The sequence below is a fragment of the Leucopleurus acutus genome (genome assembly GCF_964270905.1).
Source record: "Leucopleurus acutus genome assembly, chromosome: 3".
NCBI classification, from domain to species: domain Eukaryota; kingdom Metazoa; phylum Chordata; class Mammalia; order Artiodactyla; family Delphinidae; genus Leucopleurus; species Leucopleurus acutus.
The window spans coordinates 68,407,989-68,432,929 of record NC_139145.1 but is presented as its reverse complement, the minus strand read 5'-3'; the positions used below and the strand labels follow the sequence as shown (position 1 = coordinate 68,432,929).

The 24,941-nt window shown below is 35.3% G+C and overlaps 1 protein-coding gene across 1 annotated transcript in view; it reads left to right on the top strand.

Annotated features, from left to right (window-relative positions):
* CHSY3 (chondroitin sulfate synthase 3) overlaps nucleotides 1-23,470 on the top strand; it is a gene marked incomplete at its 5' end in the record, with an annotated part of 299,837 nt that extends 276,367 nt beyond the window's left edge. The window contains one exon of the mRNA XM_082836296.1: nucleotides 21,797-23,470. Within this exon, the coding sequence (XP_082692422.1) occupies nucleotides 21,797-23,359 (1,563 nt within the window). The 3' untranslated portion in view covers nucleotides 23,360-23,470. The remainder of the gene's footprint in view (nucleotides 1-21,796) is intronic.
* Nucleotides 23,471-24,941: the final 1,471 nt, after the last annotated feature.

Sequence of the window (24,941 nt, the reverse complement as noted above, 5' to 3'; positions counted from 1 at the left end):
CTCTCCTGGAATTGATAGAAGATGCATCTGTGTGGTAGAAATTTAGCTAGATTTAAAAGGTGCGTAGCGTTTGACTTCGCAGGGCTGTGCAGAAAGGGCAACTTTGGGTGATTGAGAACAGTGATTTTCAAACGTTTTTTCCCATTTGCAGAACATTTTTTGAAGTAAACTGTTACTTTAAAACCTAAGGTATAACAGCTTAAAGCAGAGCTGCTTTGATTGAAGTGAGGAGGGAAATGGGCTTCACAGTCCTGTGAATTTGGCCTCCTGGTTTCTCCTGGAGTTCTGATTTAGCATGTTCAAAATCATCCATTTATATTTCATCTGTATCTGTATCTTCTGTGGCATCTTTGAATGCTAATATCTAAGTCCCATAATGGAGACCTTTGCAAAAATCCAGGCTTGAACCAGGGTCCAAGCAGTAAAAGGGGAGGAAACAAAAGAATAATTAGGAAGCAGTTGTAAAAAATAAATACAATGTGTTAAAGGGATGCTGGGAAGAGGAAGAAAGGAATCTGAAATATTGCCAAAGTAATGAGTCTGTATATCAGGAAGAAAATCAGTGGTACTAGGTAGAGAACTAGAAAGTCAGGAGAAGAAACTGTATTTGTTTCTTTTAGCATGTATATGTTTTATTCATTTTTTCCCCCTTTCAATATATCACTGTGCTGAGATGGGCTTTAAAGCAGGGATTTAAAGACCAGATTTATTCTGGTAGGATCTTTAAGTCTCTGTCTTTTCTGAAAATCTGGAATCTACTGAGAGGCATGTGATGTACATTATGCCTCCCATCTTCAGACAGCCCTGGCCCTGCATCATTTACAGCATACCAGGTACTGGCGATAGAGTGAAAAGACGACACAGTCTTAGCCTTCAGAAAACTCCCAAATTTGTTGTGGAGACGTGTATTTAGATGAATAAACTAATGTAAAATTAAAACTGGGTTAAATAGTGAGGAAGAATGGTACCTAGTGCCAGGAGAACGTATACCAGGCCTGATCTAGTCAGAGAAGGTATCCATGCGGCAGTGATATTTAAGCTGAGTAATAATTAAATAGAAGAAATGGAAGTGAGAGATGGAAGATGATTCCAGGTAGAGGGAAAGGCACGTGCAAAGGCATTAAAGGGAGAGAAGAAGCCAGTATGGCTGGAGCATAGAGGGTGAGATGTAAGAGAGAAAGCTGGAGAGGAGTGGATTATTCTACGAGCACTGGATGTCGTTGATAGAGAAAAGGAGAGTCACATGATCATATATCGGTCTTGGAAAGATGACTCATGTTGCATCATGGAGAACTGTTTGTAGAGTGGCCAGATGAGACATGGTCAGATAGGTGACTGTTGCAGATATGCAGACAAAGTTCTCGGTATCTTGGGCCAGAGTGGCTGTCCTAAAGATATAAAGAAGAGAATTAAGATTCAAGTGATAGTTGGGAGGTAAAAGAGATTGAAATTGGTGATGAGGGTTAAAGGAGAGCAATGATATATTAATGATATATGGAGTCTTGACATGGCATCATTATTGCAAGAATCACTTTCCCAATTTAATGTTTGCTTTTAAATTTTATTTCTGGTGTTTTTGATATGGGAATATTTTACAGTTAATGTAACATTAAAATCTAATTTTTATTTATAATTTTTGTTTATACGTTTGTTTTTGCTTAAAAAATTCTCCACATGCTTAGAAAATGTAAATTACCTACTTACCTACATTTTTCCCATTCTTTTACAGAATTTTTTTTCTTGTTGTAAGGGCTGAAGCTAGTAGGATTTAGGTCTTTAATACATCTGAGATACACACATATGTACATGCATACATGTATATAATGTATTCAGTATAAATGTGAGGTAGGTAAGGATCTAAATTTATTTTTTCCTTGTAAATAACTAATTGTCCTATAACCCATATATTATATTGTGATTCCAAGTCATTTACCTTTTTATGAAGTATTTTGACAATAAGTGTGCCACTGAGATTAGCCCTACAAAGTATTAAAAAATTATATTCATGTGAATACTTTAAGTGATCTGTTTTCTTAAAAAATAACCCTGTAAATATTATGTAGAAAGTAATTTAAATGCCCTGCAGTATTGGGAGGAATAGTGTTGAAAACAGAGTCATGAAAACAAACCCCAAAGCTAGTGTGATTTCGAGTGTATATAGTTTTGCTTATTTACAAAATACATCTTTTTAAGTCATTGATTGTACTAATTATAGTTATATTCCTCAGCTCTCATCTGTATTCTTCTTGGAATTCTACCTTTGCCTCTTAGGACTAAAAATAAGTCATTTAATTTATTTTATCTGCTCTGACAAAAAAATTTTTTTACAAACTCCTTCTAACCTCTCTTGAAAGATAACTGTACAGACTTGAAACCCAAATTACCCTTTTCTATTTTACTAAAGCTAATGAGTGCACTGTGACATTAACTGGATTTCATGAAATGATTTTATCAATCTGTAATATAAATTATGTTTTTCTGTTGTGTCAGCTTGATGTATGTGAAACAAAGATGCGGTATACCCAGTCTCCAGTAAGGAAATATCAATTAGAAAGGTCAAAATGACTCAAGTCATTGTGTTTTCATTTCCAGAAAACTTGCCTTTTAAAAGATGAGGCTTTACTTATTTTTAGTTTAGCACCATCTTGGAAACACCTACCTGTTAATTAGAACTGTGATTCCCTTCCATTCCCACAGCAGTACTGAGCCCATGCAGAAGTCGACAGCACTATAATTAGGAATTTTCTTCTAAGAAAAACATTATAATAGACATCCTGCCATGCTTATTTTATTTTAATTGGGTGTTTAGCTCTAGGGATCTTCATAATTTTTCATAAAACTTTAATGTTAGTAAAATCACCTGCAAGGAAGCACTGCTTATCTCCTTGATTATACCATAAGGAGTAGGATCTTAATTTGAGCCTTTCTTTTCTTTTTTTTAAGCTAATGAGAGCAAAGAGTTTTAAGTGGATCAACACAATGCATCACCAAGTATTGCTTATGACCTGTTTGAAAGAAAAATTACACAGGACGGAGTTAAACAGGGCAGGAAGATTTTGTTCAGAACTGTCACAATAGGAGAGAGAGATTGAATTCAACTACCTCTGAAACACAAGGCCAGGAGAGTTTTTAAGTGCTGGGGTGAGGTAATGAAAAAGGACTGGAGGACTTTAGCAGGGACGTTGGTCAGTGTTATCAGGCCATCTGTGTTTGCTAATCAGTGCTTATGAAAGTAAGCCTCCCACCCTCCCCCAAAGACAGGGGAGACAGTATCTGTCTTTCTGGATGATTACATTTCAAAGGGATGGTTCCCAGCTCCTTGAGAAAGAGTCCTGGGTTACAAAACCGGCAAGAGGCTGGAAGAAGATTTACATCTCAAAGGATCAGAGGAGGCATTTACAATTACAAGTTTTTTAAAGTAAATGTTCCAAGAGAAGAGAGGTAAGGGACCTTAAGTCGGGAGGAAACCTGTCCACAATTTAGTCAAGCTGAAGGGAATGCCAAGGCCATTTTGGTCACCCATTGATGAACTACCTGATGATCTGGGAACTGAGCGAAAAGTCCAAGTCTTTTCTTACAGGTAAAGGATATCCAATCTTAAAATCTTTACATTTTATGGATAACTAAAGGCTGCTCACAAGTAACTTACTAAATTAGATGTTAGCATATAGCAGGGAAGTCTTTGCAATCTACTTTAGAGTGCCAGAAATTTCACTATCTGAAGTTTACCAAATAATAATAATAGAGACACCCATTGATGCCAGACACTGCTTTAAGCATGTTTTATATAATGTGCACAACAGTCCAAGAGCTCTTCTTTTCCCAGAAGTTGTAACTTGTCCGGGGTCAGACTGGGAATGGAAGAGCAGATCTCAAAACCAGGGCTGTGACTCCAGGGCCAGGGTCTGGGCCCAAAAGAGACATGCATGAGCACAAGCTGAAAGAATGACAGAGGCACGTGCAGAAGAGGATCATATTTCTTTTTTCTTTCCTTTAAATAACTGAAATGTCCTCCGAAGCCAGTCCTAACTCCACCCACTTTAACACTTCCTACCTAAGCCTTAGTTTTGTCCTGCTTCTTGAATGGAAGACAGTCTTGTCTCTCTGCAGGTGTCAAAGGCCTTCTTCCAGCTTTGCTTTCATTATTGTTTACTGTGGTCTCTCAGCAGCACTTCATTTATTTATGCAGAAATTATTAATGTGACAGAAGTCAGCCTGATTTAGAATCAGTTTGGACTCCTACGATCACTTCACATTCCAGTGGCACAAAGCAGGAATGAAGATGGTGTCCTCGACCTTTCTTTCTGCTTGGGTGATGACATCAATTACGAAAATAGTAAAAAGATGTATGACTACCATCAGTCATGGTCCTATAGCACTGGCCTGCGAGTGACTACTTAAGTGCGATATAAAAGCTTTAAGATGTGTGCCAATTCTTGTACAACCCAGATATGTGAAGACTTCTGTTACATTTCACTTTCTAACTTAAATATTCAGGGACTTCCCTGGCGGTCCAGTGGTTAAGCCTTTGCCTTCCAATGCTGGGGGTGTGGGTTCGATCCCTGGTCAGGGAACTAAGATCCACATGCCTCACAGCCAAAAAAAAAAAAAACATAAAACAAAAGCAATATTGTAACAAATTGAATTAAGACTTTAAAAAGTACACACACAAAAAAAAGAGAGAAACATTCAGAAGCCTGGGCAATAACGCAGAATGCTGATAATTTGTCATTAGAGAATCAAAGTTCTTACAGTAAATGTTTTGATCCCTGTTTTGGTTACCAACTAGTTTGGGGGTGAATATGTGAATTTATTAAAAATTAATCATAAATATTTTATTAAGTACTGTTCCCAGGCTACCCTCTGGGAGCAGGTTACCTAGAAAGGCATACAGTCAAGTAAAGCAGTGGGTACCAAATGGCATAATTAATGCAGTGAGCACTTGTCAAAATTATACAGCTGTTCATAAATTTATATATTTAGTGCTTGTCTCCCCCATTAACTAGTTAACTCCATGAGGGCAGGGACCATGTTTGTTTTGTTGCTGTACCATAACAACTGATACATTTTAGAAACTCGATATTTTTAAATGAGTGAATGAGTCATTCATTCTGCAATTAAGAGAGGCAGTCAAAAGGCTGGAGAGGACTAGATCAGGACAGGTTTGGTCAGGGAAAGTTACTGAAATTGTCATACTGTCATAGATCTGTTATCTTCCTCATGTTTTCAAAGTTTATATTAATTGGATTCCTCTAGCTTTCCTGAGCATCTGCTATGCAGATGACACTGCACTATGTTCTCCTCCCCAACTTATCCAATAAGACTGTACTCTGTAATGTACTGACAGCCAAAGTCAATTTTCTACATAATGAATATGAAATTTTCACTCCTAAGTCTTGAGAATATAATGTCTTATTTTTATTTCAGAGTATATTTAAACACAAACCTACTGACATAAGAAACTACACATAAACCAGTTAACACTGAACACTGACTGCATGATGGCCCTCCTTCTATGTGTTGGGAGGTCATCAAATTTTAGCTTCTTGCAAATGGCACTCCACATTACCCTGAAGGTCACTAGAGGAACATTAATGATGATCACTAAAAATGGTCATGTAGCCCAAATTCAAAATTACAGAAATACATGTCATTCTTTTAACAAAATATCATGTCTCCTCCATTCTTATACCTTCTACCTTAGTGGATAATATGATGTTCATTCAAACTAATAAGCTTATGATCAGTCTTTCGTGAGGTTAAATGATTGGTTGCTTGAATTTGGGGATAATGGAAATAACAAATCAGCAGCAACAGCAACAGAGAAAATCTTTAACTGTAGCTTTAGCACCTTTATAGTTAAAGGGGAATCATCTTGGGCTTTGAAAGCTTTCCTAACTGGAATAAAACCCATGAACTAGAAAGCAGATTATTTTCTTTTTTTATTTGGAAAGCGAGGTGTAATTTTATGCATGATCAATTCTATCGTATAGTCTATACATTTCCTCCAATGGAAAAGATACATTCATTAATTGTGTCAGTGTCTTTCAAAATTGTATGGCAACTACTACCTTTACATTTTGTTTTTGAAAGGTCTTGAAAACCTAGTTTGGATGTGATAACCTCTCTCTTTCCCATTGTCTAATATAAGTTATGGATAATTAAATCACCAGTGAAGGGCATTGTTAAATTATATTGATATTACATGAAAAAAGGATGTATGCAGGTTTACAAAGTGGCAACTTGAAAATTTCTTCAAATTCTTCTTTGCCTATTTGCTGTAATAAATTGTGAGTAGAATAAAAGGTTTTAATGAAATATTGAATGCAAAAAATTTTCTTGACTATTTACCAAAGATTTTAAAATATGTACAGGGGAAGTGAATCGTATAGGTTTCAACAATCATCTGCCGTTATCTTAACTATATATCAGGAAGCATCTACGTGATCACTGCCTGAATGTAGGTATGTCAGGCTAAATCTGGCAAACTGATATGCAATCAAGTCAATTATCATTAGTTTTCTATTTTTTTAATCAATTACTTTATTTCTAACAGGGTAATTTTAATTAAGGTATATGGGGGACTTGACTGGTGGTCCAGTGGTTAAGACTTCGCCTTCCAATGCGGTGAGTGCAGGTTCAATCCCTGGTCAGGGAACTAAGATCCCACGTGCCTCTCAGACAAAAAACCAAAACATAAAACAGAAGCAATATTGTGACAAATTCAATAAAGACTTTCAAAATGGTCCACATCAAAAATACCTTTAAATAAAATAAAGGTGTATGGGTTTATTTAAAGTAACAATTGATTATATGCCATAATATCATTATAAACTGAAATCTGATGAAAAATCTTAGTGATTTTTTTTCTGATTTTAAATCTCTTTGATGTTTGCCTAAGATAGCATGTGTCCAGAATATACTCTGCTGGGAAATCTATATCACATGATGATTTTCTATGTTGTCTGAAAGTATTTTTATTTTATTTTTTAATTTTAAATGGATTTTATTTGATTTTATCATGTAGTCATATATTTTAGTTATCTGTTTTTGAGAAGGAATTGAGGCAAAGAAAAATGAAGTTCTTTTTCAGGAAACCTTCAACTCTTGCTATTTATTCATTGATTTAGTTTTAGATGTTTTATTTGAAAAAGTCCATATAAGGCAGGTTTTCATTTTGAGTGGGCGGTGTTTTAGGATTGTTCCGGTCATGCGCCTCCTTTGTTCAGATACTGGGGCTCTTTTGTGGTCATTGAGTATTAATTTTTTTTCAAGTCATCAAGCACATCCTGTTTTGTGATTTTTGTTCCATGCATCAGGAATTTCACCTGTATCTATAAATCTTTTGTGATATTTTTCTTGTAGCTTTGATCTGAAGTGACAGACTCCACTTGGCATATTCCCTTCCTGCCTGTCAATAGTTCTTATATGGGATTTCCCTGCCATCTCCCAAAACCAAAGAACAATCACTTGCTACCAAACTGGTACAGTAATCAATGACAAAGTGGTCTATTTTGTACCACGATATTCCATTGACAACCTCTGGATGGTGGCAGGGAACACTGTGGTCTCCTTTGAAAGTATTTTTAAACTGTAGAGCATATATACTGCTGAGAAAACTTCATCACATGTAACAGTGTCTGGAAGCTATTTTCTGTGTTGTCTGACAGGTTGTTTTTTTTTTTTTTTAAACTACAATAGCTAACAAAATTAAATGTAACAGGAAGAAAAATACCAGTTTTAATGGTACAGATTGCCCATATGAGATTGTAGTTTGGATCTCAACCAAGATTAAACTAGCTAATTAAATAGAGGCAAATCATACAGAGCTGAAATTAAAACGTATCCATTTACCAGATTGTTTTGGGCAGGATTCCTTTGGTTGCAAGTGACAAAATCACAACTAAACTACTTGAATGAGAGAAGAAACTACTGTCCTAGGAAACTAGGAAGTCTGAGGGTGATCTGTCCTTAGGCGCAGCTCAATGCTGTGTTCAGTGCCCTCAACAGCGCGCGGTCTTTCTTTTATTGCTTCTCTGCCGTTGTCTGCCCTTGACTTGCTTTTCTTTCTGAGGAATTATAATGTGCAAAATGTGAGCCTGTAGCCAAAGAGAATGATTTTTTTGCTCATGCCCATGAATGAAACTAATCTGGAGTAAGCCATTTATAACAAAGTATACTAATTGGCCCTACTGTGATTTGTTCCCCTTTAGGAAGGGTGAGGTTCATGTGGAATAAAAGGGAAAGAAAGATTTTTTTTAACCATCTTAATCATTTCTAAGGGTACAGTTCAGTGATGTCAACTATATTCACATTGTTGTGCAACAAATCTCTAGAACTTTTTCATCTTGCAAAACTGAAACTCTATACCCACTAAACAATTCATTTCCCCCTCCCCCAGCCTCTGGAAACTACCATTCTATTTTCTGTTTCTATGAGTTTGACTACTTTAGATATCTCATATAAGTGGAATCATACAGTATTTGTCTTTTTGTGACTCGCTTATTTCACTTAGTATAATGTCCTCAAGGTTCATCTATGTTGTGGCATGTGACAGGATTTCAAAAGGAAAAGACATTTCACAATTTTTTTTTTTAAGGGATATCCAAGAACACAAATGCCCTCAGGCAACTTAAATTCATGAAACAAACATAAAGAAACCTTATGGGACTGAAAATAACTGGAAAATGCACTGCTCACTTAACATTTTTCAGATTCATTCAAAACACTGAGTTTACCAGTTAAAGAAAGGCAAAATCACATCTGTAGCCTTTGGACTAAAAGTTTTAACACCTTCTTTTAAGTAGGCTTTGGGGATGATTTCTTAAAAAAAAAAAGAGACAATTTTTGTATATAATTTCTTAATTAAACCTTTTATTTTGAGATAATTATTGATTCACATACAGCTGTTAAAAAATTATGCAAAGAAATCCCATGGATCCGTGAAGCAGTTTCCCCCAATGGCAAAATCTTGCAAAACTGTAGTGAAGTTTCCCAACCAGTATATTGACATTAATATATCCCACTGATCTTATTTAAATTTCCCCAGTTTTTCTTATGTTTATTTTTGTGTGCATACACACGTGTAATTTCATGCAATTTTATTACTTGTGTACAATGAATTTTTAAAGTAGAGTTTGTAGATTACATGTGGCTATTTCCAAGGTGCTATTATTTTTATAAATCTTAGTAGCAAAATATGTAATGCTGTTAATTTTATGTGACAAACATGAAGAAGGGTATATCTTATACTTAAACTAGATCTTTGCTTTCAAATTTCAAAACTTACTCAAACTATATACCCTTTAACATTTTCTCGTTCTGTTTATAATTATAGAATGATATATGAATATTTAATTTTCCCAAACCTTTCTTCTCCTTAATATTTAGAATTAGGTACTGTTTTCATTGTGTCATTATTACCAGAGAAGTAGGACATAGTTTAAGAACTTCACTGTTAATATTTGAAGGTAATAATTGAAGGGAAATAATAGTGTTAATTTAAAAGTTTACTATTTTGCTCAGAATGTTTATATTTACTGGTCTTATAAAAGACAGATCATTAGGCGTTTGCATTAAAGGGCAGCAAGACTCTCCATTTAGTTATGTAGAACTGTATAACTAAATCATAGTAAAATGAGTTTAAATATTTGCAAGGCAAATTACACAACCCTTAGGTACGTAGTCACCATTATCTTTTACACCTCTTTAATGATTTATTATTTCCTTGTTCACCTTCATAAATTATTCTAATTTATAGAGTTTGTACTTCCTCGAACAAGAATACCTTCTTTTCCCAAGTCCTTCCTAATCTTATATATAGGAAGAGACTCAAAGGGAATTTTCTAAGTTATTGAATAGAAAATCCTTTTTACGAAAAACGAAGTGACATAATAGGAACAAAAGGCATTGCAATAAATTGAAATAGCTTCTTTATATAAATAAATTAAGGACATTTTCTCTTCATAAAGAAAAATTAATGTAATTATTTTCTTAATAAAGAACACAAAGCTTTCCAATAATTACATGGTCTCTTATTTCCCCTTCATTTCAGCAGAGACCTTATGAAGACAATTCAATCTTTTAGTTTTTAGATGATGATCTGAAGTTAAATGATGGCTGTACTGAGCCTATTTGAATTATTTTCTAGGGAAAACTTAATCAAGGCCATTCTCATTTACTCATTTATTCAATACTTACACTAATAATAATAGTAGTAAAAACAAGTAACAACTTTTCTGAGTCCTGAATTGTTTCTCTCTAAACCATCATAACTCTTTATTTTAGCTTTCTTAGTTTCTATCTCTTCCATCCTAACTGAGCCTTCCACTGTTTATTCTTTATTTTCCTTATGATTTTGTTTTCACGTCTATGATAGTTTATTTTGTATTCTTTATTTCTTAGTTTTGTGAACTCCCATTTCATCTGTACCATCACATTCCTGAGATCTTATGTTTCTACTTTGTTGTTTCCCAAGAGAGAGGAAAATGCTTCTTATGTTTTTTAGAACAGTCGTTTAATGTTTTCCTGTTTCATGGCTTCTTTTCTGGGGGGGTGTGGGGCTGATTTTCATCTAGTCTTTTTTTCTTACAGAAACTTTGTGTTAGTGCTGTACTATATCCCTTTTTTAGAAAACATACTTATCTCTGGAAAAATTATCAACACTCTTCCCTGGACAAGCCCTCACCATAGATATATTTTGGCAGAGATGTTTGTTACCATTCTAAGCTTTCTGACTTCCCCAAAGAAAAGGCATTGGGTTCTCTGCTGCCTCAGGTTAAAGCTGCTTCATGAAGACATGGTTTAACTGTTTAATTCTTTACTTTCTGTACCTCTGTCTCTTCTACTTTTCTTCTACTTCTCTGAAGCAAAATACTTCCAGGAGGGGCTTGTTCTGCCAGCACAGGTCACCTCAGTTTCTGCACCCACAGCTGTATATATAGAATAAGTTTTATGGCCTGCACTGTCAGGCAGTATATTTTTTTTGGTTAGTTCTTAGGTCAACTGTCCTTGAACCCTTTTGCCACTGACAGAGCTCTTTTGCCACTGACAGAGCTTGACCTTTTGCTACTTTTACCAGCTTTGCAATGCTCCAGAAGTTACTTTGTCCCTGTTTGCTGTCAACTTCTTAGTATTTCTTTCAGCATTTTAATTGTTGAAATGAACTCCTTTATTTACATAGCTATGATCATTCAGGAAATTATCTATGCTATGTTATCATTATTTTTTTAACACCTTTATTGGAGTATAATTGTTTTACAATGGTGTGTTAGTTTCTGCTGTATAACAAAGTGAATCAGCTATACATATACATATATCCCCATATCTCTTCCCTCTTGTGTCTCCCTCCCACCCTCCCTATCCCACCCCTCTAGGTGGTCACAAAGCACCAAGCCGATCTCCCTGTGCTATGCGGCTGCTTCCCACTAGCTATCTATTTTACATTTGGTAGTGTATATATGTCCATGCCACTCTCTCACTTCGTCCCAGCTTACCCCTCCCCCTCCCCGTGTCCTTAAGTCCATTCTCTACATCTGTGTCTTTATTCCTGTCCTGCCCCTAGGTTCTTCAGAACCTTTTTTTTTTTTTTTTAAGATTCCATATATATGTGTTAGCATACAGTATTTGTTTTCCTCTTTCTTACTAACTTCACACTGTAGGAGAGTCAGTAGGTCCGTCCACTTCACTACAAAAAATGCAATTTCATTTCTTTTTATGGCTGAGTAATATTCCATTGTATATATGTGCCACATCTTCTTTATCTATTCATCTGTCAATGGACACTTAGGTTGCTTCCATGTCCTGGCTATTGTAAATAGAGCTGCAATGAACATTGTGGTACATGACTCTTTTTGAATTATGGTTTTCTCAGGGTATATGTCCACTAGTGAGATTGCTGGGTCATATGATAGTTCTATTTTTAGATTTTTAAGGAATCTCCATACTGTTCTCCATAGTGGCTGTATCAATTTACATTCCCACCAACAGTGCAAGATGGTTCCCTTTTCTCCACACCCTCTCCAGCATTTATTGTTTGTAGATTTTTTAATGATGGCCATTCTGACTGGTGTGAGGTGATACCTCATTGTAGTTTTGATTTGCATTTCTCAGTTGATTAGTGATGTTGAACATCCTTTCATGTGTTTGTTGGCAATCTATATATCTTCTTTGGAGAAATGACTATTTAGGTCTTCTGCCCATTTTTGGATTGGGTTGTTTGTCTTTTTGACATGGATGCATGAGCTGCTTGTGTATTTTGGAAATTAATCCTTTGTCAGTTGCTTCATTTGCAAATATCTTCTTCCATTCTGAGGGTTTTCTTTTCATGTTGTTTTTGGTTTCCTTTGCTGTGCAAAAGCTTTTAAGTTTCACTAGGTCCCATTTATTTTTGTTTTTATTTCCATTTCTCTGGGACATGGGTCAAAAAGGGTCTTGCTGTGATTTATATCATAGAGTGTTCTGCCTATGTTTTCCTCTAAGAGTTTTATAGTGCCTGGCCTTACATTTAGGTCTTTAACCCATTTTGAGTTTATTTTTGTGTATGGTGTTAGGGAGTGTTCTAATTTCATTCTTTTACATGTAGCTGTCCAGTTTTCCCATATGCTATGTTATCATTAATAAATCTAAAAGAAATGGAAATTTAATGTAGTAGATTAATAATAATATACAGCTGTATCTTGGCATTTATTCTTCCAGTCTCTGATTTTTATAATAATTTTTCTATAACTTCTCAGATAATTTCCTTCTCAGAGGGTGAGATTTTGGGTGGTACACTTAAAACACTGGGGTCAGTCAGGACATATTGATGTCACTTGCCATTGTAATTTTGTTAGTGTGAAATGATTTTTCCTTTCAGTGTAAGGCTCTGGAGGTACCATGAAATCAATTGAAAATTCTGTAAAGGAAATGAAGCCCTGAATTATTTCAAACAAGCTAATATAATTTAAAATGTGTATTTTACACTTTTTCTTAAAGCACTTTTGCTACATTAAAAATTTAGTGTGATAAGTAGCAAAACTGACTGCTTATTCTAGTTTTAGTCATAACCTCATTACTCTCAGTCGACCCTTGGTTAAATCACTTAACACTCTTGAACCTTGGTTTCCTCAAACCCCCACAATAATTTATCTTTCTGGTAGTAAAATATTGAGGACTTTTGTTAGGAGAAGGTACCTAATGGCATGTTAGATACATTGAAGCAGTGAGTGTATGTGGCCAAATTATAACTGTTCCCAAGCATTTCCAGAAGTGAGCAAAGATGAAGCAAGCCTAGAGGGTGCTGCTCTCATCCTCTGAAAACTCCAAGCTAAAAAGAGCAATCTCAGGAGGAGGCTGGCAAATCCTTTTTTTGACTGTTTTCTATATACCAGACATGATGTTAAGCACTGTATGTGTATAAATATATATATATATATGTATATATGTGTATATACATATATATATATATATAGTCCTATTGAGCAACATTTTAATATACATTGAGGTGGTTGGCATTTTCCCTTTTATAGATTAGGAGACTGAGATTTACACAGATTGGCTAGGAAATGGCTTAGAAATGGTGGAGCCAAGGACACTACATAATGATTAAGGGATCAAACCAAGAAGAAGATATAACAGTTATAAATATATATGCACCCAACATAGGAGCACCTCAATACATAAGGCAATTGCTAACAACTGTAAAAGAGGAAATCGACAGTAACACAATAATAGTGGGGGACTTTAATACCTCACTTACACCAATGGACAGATCATCCACACAGAAGATGAATAAGGAAACACAAGCTTTAAATGACACAATAGAACAGATAGATTTAATTGATATTTATAGGATGTTCAATCCAAAAACAGCAGATTACACTTTCTTCTCAAGTGCACACGGAACATTCTCCAGGATAGATCACATTTTGGGTCACAAATCAAGCCTCGGTAAATTTAAGAAAATTGAAATCATATCAAGCATCTTTTCTGACCACAATGCTATGAGATTAGAAACCAATTACAGGGAAAAAAACGTAAAAAACACAAAAACATGGAGACTAAATAATACATTACTAAATAACCAAGAGATCACTGAAGAAATCAAAGAGGATATCAAAAAATACCTAGAGACAATTTACAACAAAAACACGACAATCCAAAACCTATGGGATGAAGCAAAAGCAGTTCTAAGAGGGAAGTTTATAGCAATACATGCCTACCTCAAGAAACAACAAACATCTCAAGTAAACAATCTACCCTTACAGCTAAAGGAACTAGAGAAAGAAGAACAAATAAAACCCACAGTTAGTAGAAGGAAAGAAATCATAAAGATCAGAGCAGAAATAAATGAAATAGAAACAAAGAAAACAATAGCAAAGATCAATAAAACTAAAAGCTGGTTCTTTGAGAAGATAAACAAAATTCATAAACCTTTAGCCAGACTCATCAAGAAAAAGAGGGAGAGGACTCAAATCAATAAAATTAGAGATGAAAAAGGAGAAGTTACAACAGACACCGCAGAAAGATAAAGCATCCTAAGAGACTACTACAGGCAACTCTATGCCAATACAATGGACAACCTGGAAGAAATGGACAAATTCTTAGAAAGGTATAACCTTCCAAGACTGAACCAGTAAGAAATAGAAAATATGAACAGACCAATCACAAGTTATGAAATTGAAACTGTGATTAAAAATCTTCCAACAAACAAAAGTCCAGGACCAGATGGCTTCATAGGTGAATTCTATCAAACATTTAGAGAAGAGCTAACACCCGTCCTTCTCAAACTCTTCCAAAAAATTGCAGAGGAAGGAACACTCCCAAACTCATTCTATGAGACCACCATCACCCTGACACCAAAACCAGACAGAGATACTACAATAAAAGAAAATTACAGACCAATATCACTGATGAACATAGATGCAAAAATCTTCAACAAAATACTAGCAAACAGAATCCAACAACACATTAAAAGGATCATACCCCATGATCAAGTGGGGTTTATCCCAGGGATGCAAGGATTCTTCAATATACACAAATCTGTCAATGTGATACACCATATTAATAAATTGAAGAAGAAAAACCATATGATCATCTCAATAGATGCAGAACAAGCTTTTGACAAAATTCAACCCCCATTTGTGATAAAAACTCTCCAGAAAGTGGGCATAGAGGGAACTTACCTTAACGTAATAAAGGCCATATACAACAAACACACAGCAAACATCATTCTCAATGGTGAAAAACTGAAAGCATTTCCTCTAAGATCAGGAACAAGACAAAGATGGCCACTCTTGCCACTATTATTCAACATAGTTTTGGAAGTCCTAGCCCCAGCAATCAGAGAAGAAAAAGAAATACAAATTGGAAAAGAAGAATTAAAACTGTCACTGTTTGCAGATGACGTGATACTATACATAGAGAATCCTAAAGATGCCACTAGAAAACTACTAGAGCTAGTCAATGAATTTGGTAAAGTTGCAGGATACAAAATTAATTCACAAAAATCTCTTGCATTCCTATACACTAACAAGGAAAGATCAGAAAGAGAAATAAAGAAACAATCCCATTCACCATTGCAACAAAAAGAATAAAATACCTAGGAATAAACCTACCTAAGGAGGTAAAAGACCTGTACTCAGAAAACTATAAGACACTGATGAAAGAAATCAAAGATGACACAAACAGATGGAGAGATATACCATATTCTTGGATTGGAAGAATCAATACTATGAAAATGACCACACTACCCAAAGCAATCTACATATGCAACACAATCCCTATCAAATTACCAGTGACATATTTACAGAGCTAAAACAAAAAAACTTAAGATTTGTATGGAGACACAGAAGACCCCAAATAGCCAAAGCAGTCTTGAGGGGAAAACACGGAGCAGGAGGAATCAGGCTCCCTGACTTCAGACTATACTACAAAGGTACAGTAGTCAAGGCAATATGGTACTGGCACAAAAACAGAAATGTAGATCAATGGAACAGGATAGTAAGCCCAGAGATTAAACCCATGCAGCTATGGTCAACTGATCTATGACAAAGGAGGCAAAGATATACAATGGAGAAAAGACAGCCTCTTCAATAAGTGGTGCTGGGAAAACTGGACAGCTACATGTAAAAGAATGAAATTAGAACACTCCTTAACACCATACACAAAAATAAACTCAAAATGGACTAGAGACCTAAATGTAAACCCGGACACTATAAAACGTAAGAATAAATCACATAAATCACAGCAAGATCCTTTTTGACCCACCTCCTAGAGTAATGGAAATAAAAACAAAAATAAACACATGGGACCTAATGAGACTTAAAAGCTTTTGCAAAGCAAAGGAAGCTACAAACAAGACGAAAAGACAACCCTCAGAATGGGAGAAAATATTTGCAAACGAATCAATGGACAAAGGATTAATCTCCAAAATATATAAACAGTTCATGCAGCTCAATATTAAAAAAACAAACCCAACCAAAACTAGGCAGGAGACCTAAATAGACATTTTTCCAAAGAAGATATACAGACTGCCGACAAACACATGAAAGGATGCTTAACCTCACTAATCATTAGAGAAATGCAAATCAAAACTATGAGTTATCACCTCGCACCAGTTAGAATGGGCATCATCAGAAGATCTACAAACAACAAATGCTGGAGAGGGTGTGGAGAAAAGGAAACCTTCTTGCACTGTTGGTGGGAATGTAAATTGATACAGCCACTATGGAGAACAGTATGGAGGTTCCTCAAAAATCTAAAAATAGAACTACCATATGACCCAGCAGTCCCACTCCTGGGCATATACCCAGAGAAAACCATAATTCAAAATGACACATGCACCCCAATGTTCATTGCTGCACTATTTACAATAGCCAGGTCATGGAAGCAACCTAAATGCTCATCGACAGATGAATGGATGAAGAAGATATGGTACATATATACAATGGAATATTACTCAGGCATAAAAAGGAATGAAGTTCGGTCATTTGCAGAGATGTGGATGGATCTAGAGACTGTCATACAGAAGGAAGTAAGTCAGAAAGAGAAAAACAAATTTCGTATATTAACGCATATATGTGGAACCTAGAAAACTGGTACAGATGAACCAGTTTGCAGGGTAGAAATTGAGACACAGATGTACAGAACAAACGTATGGACACCAAGGGGGGAAAGTGGCGGCGCGGAGTTATGGTGGTCTGATGAATTGGGAGATTGGGATTGACATATATACACTAATATGTATAAAATAGATAACTAATAAGAACCTGCTGTTTAAAAAACTAAATAAAATTCAAAAAAGAAATGGTGGAGCCACTACTCAAGTTCAGATCTGGCTAATTTCATTCTTCTGTCCATTCTGCATAGTTTGGTCCTCCCTACATACAGAGAGAAAATACGGATATCCTCTATGCTTCTTAATGGAAAATAAGACATAAATTCACGATGTTCTAATCATTACCTCACTACCTAGAGTATGTGTGAATGTGCTATTTTTAAGGATTGCCCCCCTCCCTGACTTTGTCTGCTAGTAATATTTCTGCAAAGGAATACACTAGAAAAATAAGCACTATATAGGCAACTTGGGTTGTAATGATGTGAGTGGTGCAAGTTAGTTAAACATTTTAATACTAAGATATTTTTTCTTCTATAACAAATGTCACCTTTATCAAGTTGTGCAATATTAATCACTTCAGTATCACTAAAGGAGCTAGGTAAATCTACAATTTAACAGTCTGCCTCTGAGCAATGTTTCCTATTTAATTTAGCATGTTCCCTTTTCTTAGTAAAACAAAGCAGGCCTCAAGAAAGAATAGTTTCAGAGAGCCAGTACTTTTTAGAGGTGGTATAATTAGTATTCTATATGCCATTAGATTTTTTTTAATCTTGTTGCATACCAAAAAAAATCCATGGAAAAATTACATAAAGTAAAATATTGAAGCAAATTCAGGTAAAAAAAAATAATACATGGCTGATTCATTTTGTTGTGCAGTGGAGGCTAACACAACATTGTAAAGTAACCATACGCCAATAAAATTTTTAAAAAAATAATACAAAACTGGAGATATAACAACCCACTTATATGGATTTAATTTAACATCAAAGTTTCAAATAAAAATTGGCTTGTGTATTTAGAAAAAAAAATACTGGATGTAACTGAACTACTGTGTTTTGAATCAAGTCCAAAATCCGTCTCAAAATATCTAGGGTTATATTCTTCAAGGTCAGATGATGTTGATTTGAAAAATCTCTCTGAGTATAGAATAAGAGCCAGGTGAAATACTGGAGATAAAGAACCTGCCATGGTATTGGTCTTACACCTTTTAGGTCATCTTCTCTATGAAAACTTCTCTGATATTCATATTCTCTCTCTCTCCTCACATATCTACACACATTTATATACATACATATCAGAAAAACCTGCCTAACTCCACATGCATGTATATGCATATTTTAAAAGGTCATTTATTAATTGTAGTATAACAAACATATCTTAAGTAACAGTTCAGTGAATGTTCACAAATTAAATGTATATGTGTAACCACAACCTAGGTCAACAAATAGAATATTACCAGCCCTCCAGAGCTCCCTGCCCACTTTCTTGATTTTTGCTCACTCTTCTTACAGCTAACAGCATACGTTAGCTTTACCTGAATTTCATATGAATAGAATCATACAAAATGTATTCTTTTGTGTATGGTTTCTTTCACTTGTTTGTGATTTGTGAGATTTGTTCATGTTGTTGTGAGTAGTAGTATTTCATTTATTTTAATTGACGTATTGTTTTCCATTATGTTTATTTATCTATTCTACTCTCGGTGTACATTAGGGTTGCTTTCGGTTTGGGGGGTATTATGAATAATGTTGCTATGAAAATGTATGTATATATACATGTATGTATTTTTAGATATACGTATGTATGTATGTGTATTGGGCGTGCAGCTAAGAGTAGAATTACTGAGTCACAGGGAACGTATATGGTCATTTTAGTCAATACAAGTTTCCACAGTGGTTGAACCAAGTTACATTCTCACCAGCTGTATATGAGAGTTACAGATCTGCTACTTTCACAATACATTATCAGTCATTAACCACTTTCGTAGATTAAAATCACATTGTGACTTTAAATTGCATTACCCTGATGATGAATGAACTAGAGAAGGTTTTTGTGTATGTTTATCAGGCTTTTACATATTCTCTTTTGTGAAGTGCCCATTCAAGATTCTTTTTCCATGTTTAAACTGGGTTTGTCCTTCCCTATTAATTTTTACAAGTTCATTATATATTCTGGGTATTAGTCCTTTTTGGTAAGATCTATTACAACTATATTCTCCCACTCTGTAGTTTACCTTTTATAATCTCTTAATGGCATTTATGAGAAATAGAGTTCTTAATTTTAATGTAGTCCAGTTTACCAATCTATTTTTATGATAAGTACCTTGTGTCCTATTTAAGAAAATTCACCTAACCAAAACACAAGCAGATATTTTCTAGTGTTAACTTTTAGGAAAAAAAATTTAACCTTTCATTTTTATATCACCAGTGCATCTGGGATGGATTTTTTTATTGTGGGATGTAGGGGTCAGCTTTTACATTTTTCCATATGAATATATATTACTGAAAAGACCGCCTTTCCTCCACTCTCCACTATCATATTTGTCATAAGTCACAAATCATATGTCATGTGTAGGGTTCCTTATGGACTATTTTGGTCCTTTCTTCTATTTGTTTATCCTTGTACCAATATCATACTTCTAAATTTCTGTAACTTTTGATCTGTAGTGTATCTTTTTTTAAGATTATCTCGAATATCCTTGACTTCATTTCTACATAAATTTTAGAATCAACTTGTTAATATCAGCAGCAACATATTCTTTTTTAAAATGGTGGGGTTTGTATTGGAATTGCCTTGAATCTATATATCAATTTGGGGGTATCAAATTGGGGAGAATTGGATTCTCACAGTAAATCCTAAACAAAATATTTGCAAATATATTCCAGCGATATATAAAGAAGATGAATATCAAGATCATGTTGGGTTTATTCAAGGAATACAAAGGTTGTTTAATATTAGAAAATGAATCAATGCAATTCACCATGTTAACAGAAAAAAAAAAGCATCCCATAATCTTCTCAATGGATGCAGAAAAAAATATTTGATCAGCTTCAAAATTCACTCATGGTAAAAATCTTAGCAAACTAGAAATAGAAATGAACTTCCTAAATGTGTTAAAGAGCCATGTTGACATCTTCTTTCCTGATGTTGAGACTGAAACAAGAACGTATCTGCTCTACCACATTTTACTGGAGGTTCTGGCCAGCAACAAGGAATCTAACTAACTAACTCAGACTTTTTACTTAGTGGCTTCTGTAGAGTGGGAGTTCAACAAGACAAGTGGCAGCTGCCAGTCTGAAAAGTGGCAGAGTGTCACTTCTACTATAGTTCATTAAAGTCGGAACAAAAGAAAGGGACATAGCCCCCACCTCTAGATTGGAGGAGTGTCAGAGAATTTATCACCACAGATATGCCACACATTCGTACATGTTAGGAGCTGTTTATTTTTCACAATAAAACTTGAGCTCTAGATTGGCTGAGTATAATATGAACCATTAATTTGCTTCCTTGGGGTCTTCCTGGGCTGTGCTCTATTGTTTTCATCATCGAATTTTGCCATAGAGAATGTTGTGGCAAGATTCATTCTTTTCTGACTTTACAGCCAAATTGGGTTTTGTTTGTTTATTTTGCTTTTTTTTTTTCGCTTGGCCTAATTACACATAGATATACACCTTCCTTTATTTTAAGGGAAATATGTCCCTCAGACATATTTTATGTATATATTTGTATTCCTTTACTATATATCCAGATGTATTATATACCCAAATTTTAACAAAACTTTATTTATTGTATGTATATAGATCCAAACTTCGATACAAACTTTTAAATATATATCAAATATATACATTTATATGTGTGTATGCATATAGACATATATGCCCATACTTTTAACCTATATTTTAAACTTCTGTTATTTTGCTATATTTTCTCAAATCCCTTCTTTCTATGTTTTTCACAAATCTCTTTTTATGCTTCTTATAATGTGAGTATCAGTGGTTTTATTTATCTTACTTAGCTCATTTATCTATTCCTTGAGTTCTTTTTGAGAGGGGAGGGAGGAGTGTATTGTCCTTAATTTTTTTATTTTGTCTATGGTTTTGGATATGTATTCTTAAGTTTGCAATATTCCTTTCCTCCTTTTAATCAATGTATTTGCAGATATCTCATGCTGCTGCTGCTGCTGGCTCTCCTCCCCCTCCTTTTCCTTCACCGCCTCTCCTCCTCCATTGGTACTTATCTTGAATGGGTGTGATGGAGGTTTCTTTATTGACTGGCAGAGGAGACAGCTGGCAGTTTGAAGTGTGATCTCATTTTTGTTCCTGCCTGAGCTTTTTCTAGATTAGCAGAGAGATTTTCTGGCTTATAAGGATGTCAGGCATTTTGAGTATGATCCTTTAAATAGGCAGTGTAGATCAATATAGTTTCTGTTCCACATTACCTTACCAAGAACTTACTCTGTAAAGATGGTATATCAGGATGCTAAGTAAAATATAGGTCTCCTCTAGGGCTGATATTACCATTCCAAGAACAGGGCATTGGTTTACTCCTCAGAGTGAGCCCCTGTTTTGGAAAATCCATGCTCTACCCACCTGTCTCACCCTCACAATGATTCATTATGGGGTTATGGATGTAGTCGATTCTTGTTTTCTTTGATATTTTAAACTTATTCTAACATCTTGATTTCCTTCTCCTTTTCAGATGCAGCAGCTGTTCCATGAAAATTATGAACACAATCGGAAGGGTTATATCCAAGACCTTCACAACAGCAAAATCCATGCAGCCATAACACTTCATCCAAACAAAAGGCCTGCCTACCAATACAGGCTTCATAATTACATGCTTAGCCGCAAAATTTCTGAACTTCGCTACCGCACCATCCAGCTCCACCGGGAGAGCGCTCTGATGAGCAAGCTCAGTAACAGCGAAGTGAGCAAAGAGGACCAGCAGCTGGGAGTGATGCCTTCTTTCAATCACTTCCAGCCTCGGGAGAGAGATGAAGTGATAGAATGGGAGTTCCTGACAGGGAAGCTCCTCTACTCAGCATCTGAGAACCAGCCTCCCCGACAGAGCATCAGCAGCATCCTGAGAACAGCGCTGGATGACACCGTCCTACAGGTGATGGAGATGATCAATGAGAATGCCAAGAGTAGAGGACGGCTCATTGACTTCAAGGAAATTCAGTATGGCTACCGCAGGGTTGATCCCCTGCATGGGGTGGAGTACATCTTGGATTTACTCCTCTTATACAAAAGACACAAGGGGAGGAAACTGACTGTGCCAGTAAGACGTCACGCCTATCTTCAGCAGTTGTTCAGCAAGCCTTTCTTCAGAGAAACTGAAGAGCTAGATGTCGACAGTCTTGTAGAGAGTATTAACAGTGACACTCAGTCATTCTCCTTTATATCTAATTCTTTAAAGATATTATCTTCTTTTCAAGGTGCCAAAGAAATGGGAGGGCCCAATGAAAAGAAAATACATGTTCTTGTCCCTCTCATTGGAAGGTATGACATTTTCTTGAGATTCATGGAGAACTTTGAAAACACTTGTCTTATCCCAAAGCAGAATGTAAAGCTGGTCATCATCCTTTTCAGTAGGGATTCTGGCCAAGATTCCAGCAAGCATATTGAGCTGATACAAGAATATCAAAACAAGTACCCTAAAGCAGAAATGACCCTGATCCCTATGAAGGGAGAGTTTTCCAGAGGTCTTGGTCTTGAAATGGGATCTTCCCAGTTTGACAATGATACTTTGCTGCTATTTTGTGATGTTGACTTGATCTTCAGAGGAGACTTTCTCCAACGATGTAGAGACAATACAATTCAGGGACAACAGGTGTACTATCCCATCATCTTTAGCCAGTATGACCCAAAGGTAACCAATGGGGGAAGTCCTCCCACTGATAATGACTTTGTCTTCTCAAAGAAGACTGGATTTTGGAGAGACTATGGATATGGAATTACCTGTATTTATAAAAGTGATCTACTGGGTGCAGGTGGATTTGATACCTCAATACAAGGCTGGGGACTGGAAGATGTAGATCTCTACAATAAAGTTATTCAATCTGGCTTAAGGCCCTTCAGAAGTCAAGAAGTAGGAGTGGTGCATATTTTCCATCCAGTTCATTGTGACCCTAACTTGGACCCTAAGCAGTATAAGATGTGCTTAGGATCCAAGGCAAGTACTTTTGCCTCAACCGTGCAACTGGCTGAACTGTGGTTGGAAAAACATTTGGGTGTCAGGTACAATCGAACTCTCTCCTGACAGTCCAGGCAACACATATTGCCTTTTTAAAGGGGAGTTTACCTCATTGTTGGTTGTTGTTATTTTTATTTTATTATTGTTATTTTTATTATTATAATTATTATTGTTATAATTTTATTTTGTTGTCCTGGTCTTAAACTACTCTTGGTTGTCTTCCAAAGGGTGTTTGTTGACCTCAAACAAGAAGAGTCTGCGGTTCACTGATATTTCAGATTTCTACTGAAGTCAATAGGTATATTACTTTTATATATCTTTGAGATTGAGATTGAGATTGAGTTAAATCGTGGCAATCAAATGACTTTTGAAGCTCATTCATCATGAGAGACAGCTTAGAAGAATGTTCTCTTGGGGCTTAAAGATGCAATATCGACTTTTCTTTCGTTTGTCAAATTCAATGTGATACGAATATTTACTGGTGAAAGGTACCACAAAAGTGCTTTATGCTTCCTATGGGGAAGGGACTCTGTAACATAAACTTGAGTTTTGTAATTTATACAAGGACTTAAATATATAGACAGTAATTTTCTTCATCTTTAGAATTTTTAAAGGAAATGAACACTTATGATTGTATGTTTATTTTTTAAAAAAAAGTTTTAAAAATTGAGGAGTTTGTTCCACAAGCAACCGGTACTGGCTACCCTGGTCTTATGACAGTTATCTGCTCCTCACAACTGTCTGCTATAAATGCGAATGAATTTTATTTTCTCAAGGAAATATGATTTAATTAAATATTCATGTACATTTTAGAAGCTTTATGAAACAATGTCCTTCATTTGCTGGCAAGAAGATAAAATATGACAACCTGGTTATTTATAATAAAACACAGGTATAACAATATTCTTTTTCAAAAACACTGAAAAACTTGTGTTGTTTCCTTTTAGTCAGTCATATTTGATGTATTTCTTAATGGTCATACTCACCAAAACATGCTTGCTACACAGGCTGGAAAAGTTAATATGGAATTATGGGCATGATATTTGTATCAGTATGCTTTAAGTCCTAGCCTTCATTAAGTGATTAAAATGAGCAGTTTTTAAGTCAGTAATTTACAATCCAGGGGAAGTATTCCTCTTCGATCTCATTAGCTTTGTGATCAAACTGAACCAAGAACAGGTCAGAAATGGCTTTTGATATGGATTGGTAGACGGCTCAAAGATACAAAAATAAATGCAGAAATTATAAATATAAAATTAATTTTACAGAAATAATACTGTAATTTATAAAACACCTAGGAAAATGTCATTTAATTTCATATATCATTATTTCTCAAAACTGAATCAATGGTGCCCAGTTTGTAGAAAAATATAATCTCATTCGAGAAATGTAAGAAAAAATGAAAATCTGTACAAGAAGCTCTTAGGAAGGCATATTTTTAAAATTTCATTTTGTAAATAGGTAATATATTTGCATAGTTCCAAAATCAAAGAAAAATTTTAAATGTCTACAGCTATCAGTCTCACTCTCTATTCGCTCAGATCTGCCCTCAGCTGCACATGACCACCATTTTAGGTGTATGTATGTTTGTGTGCATGCTTGGCATGCACAGAATGCTCAGAATTCCTGATGTCATAAAGACACGTAT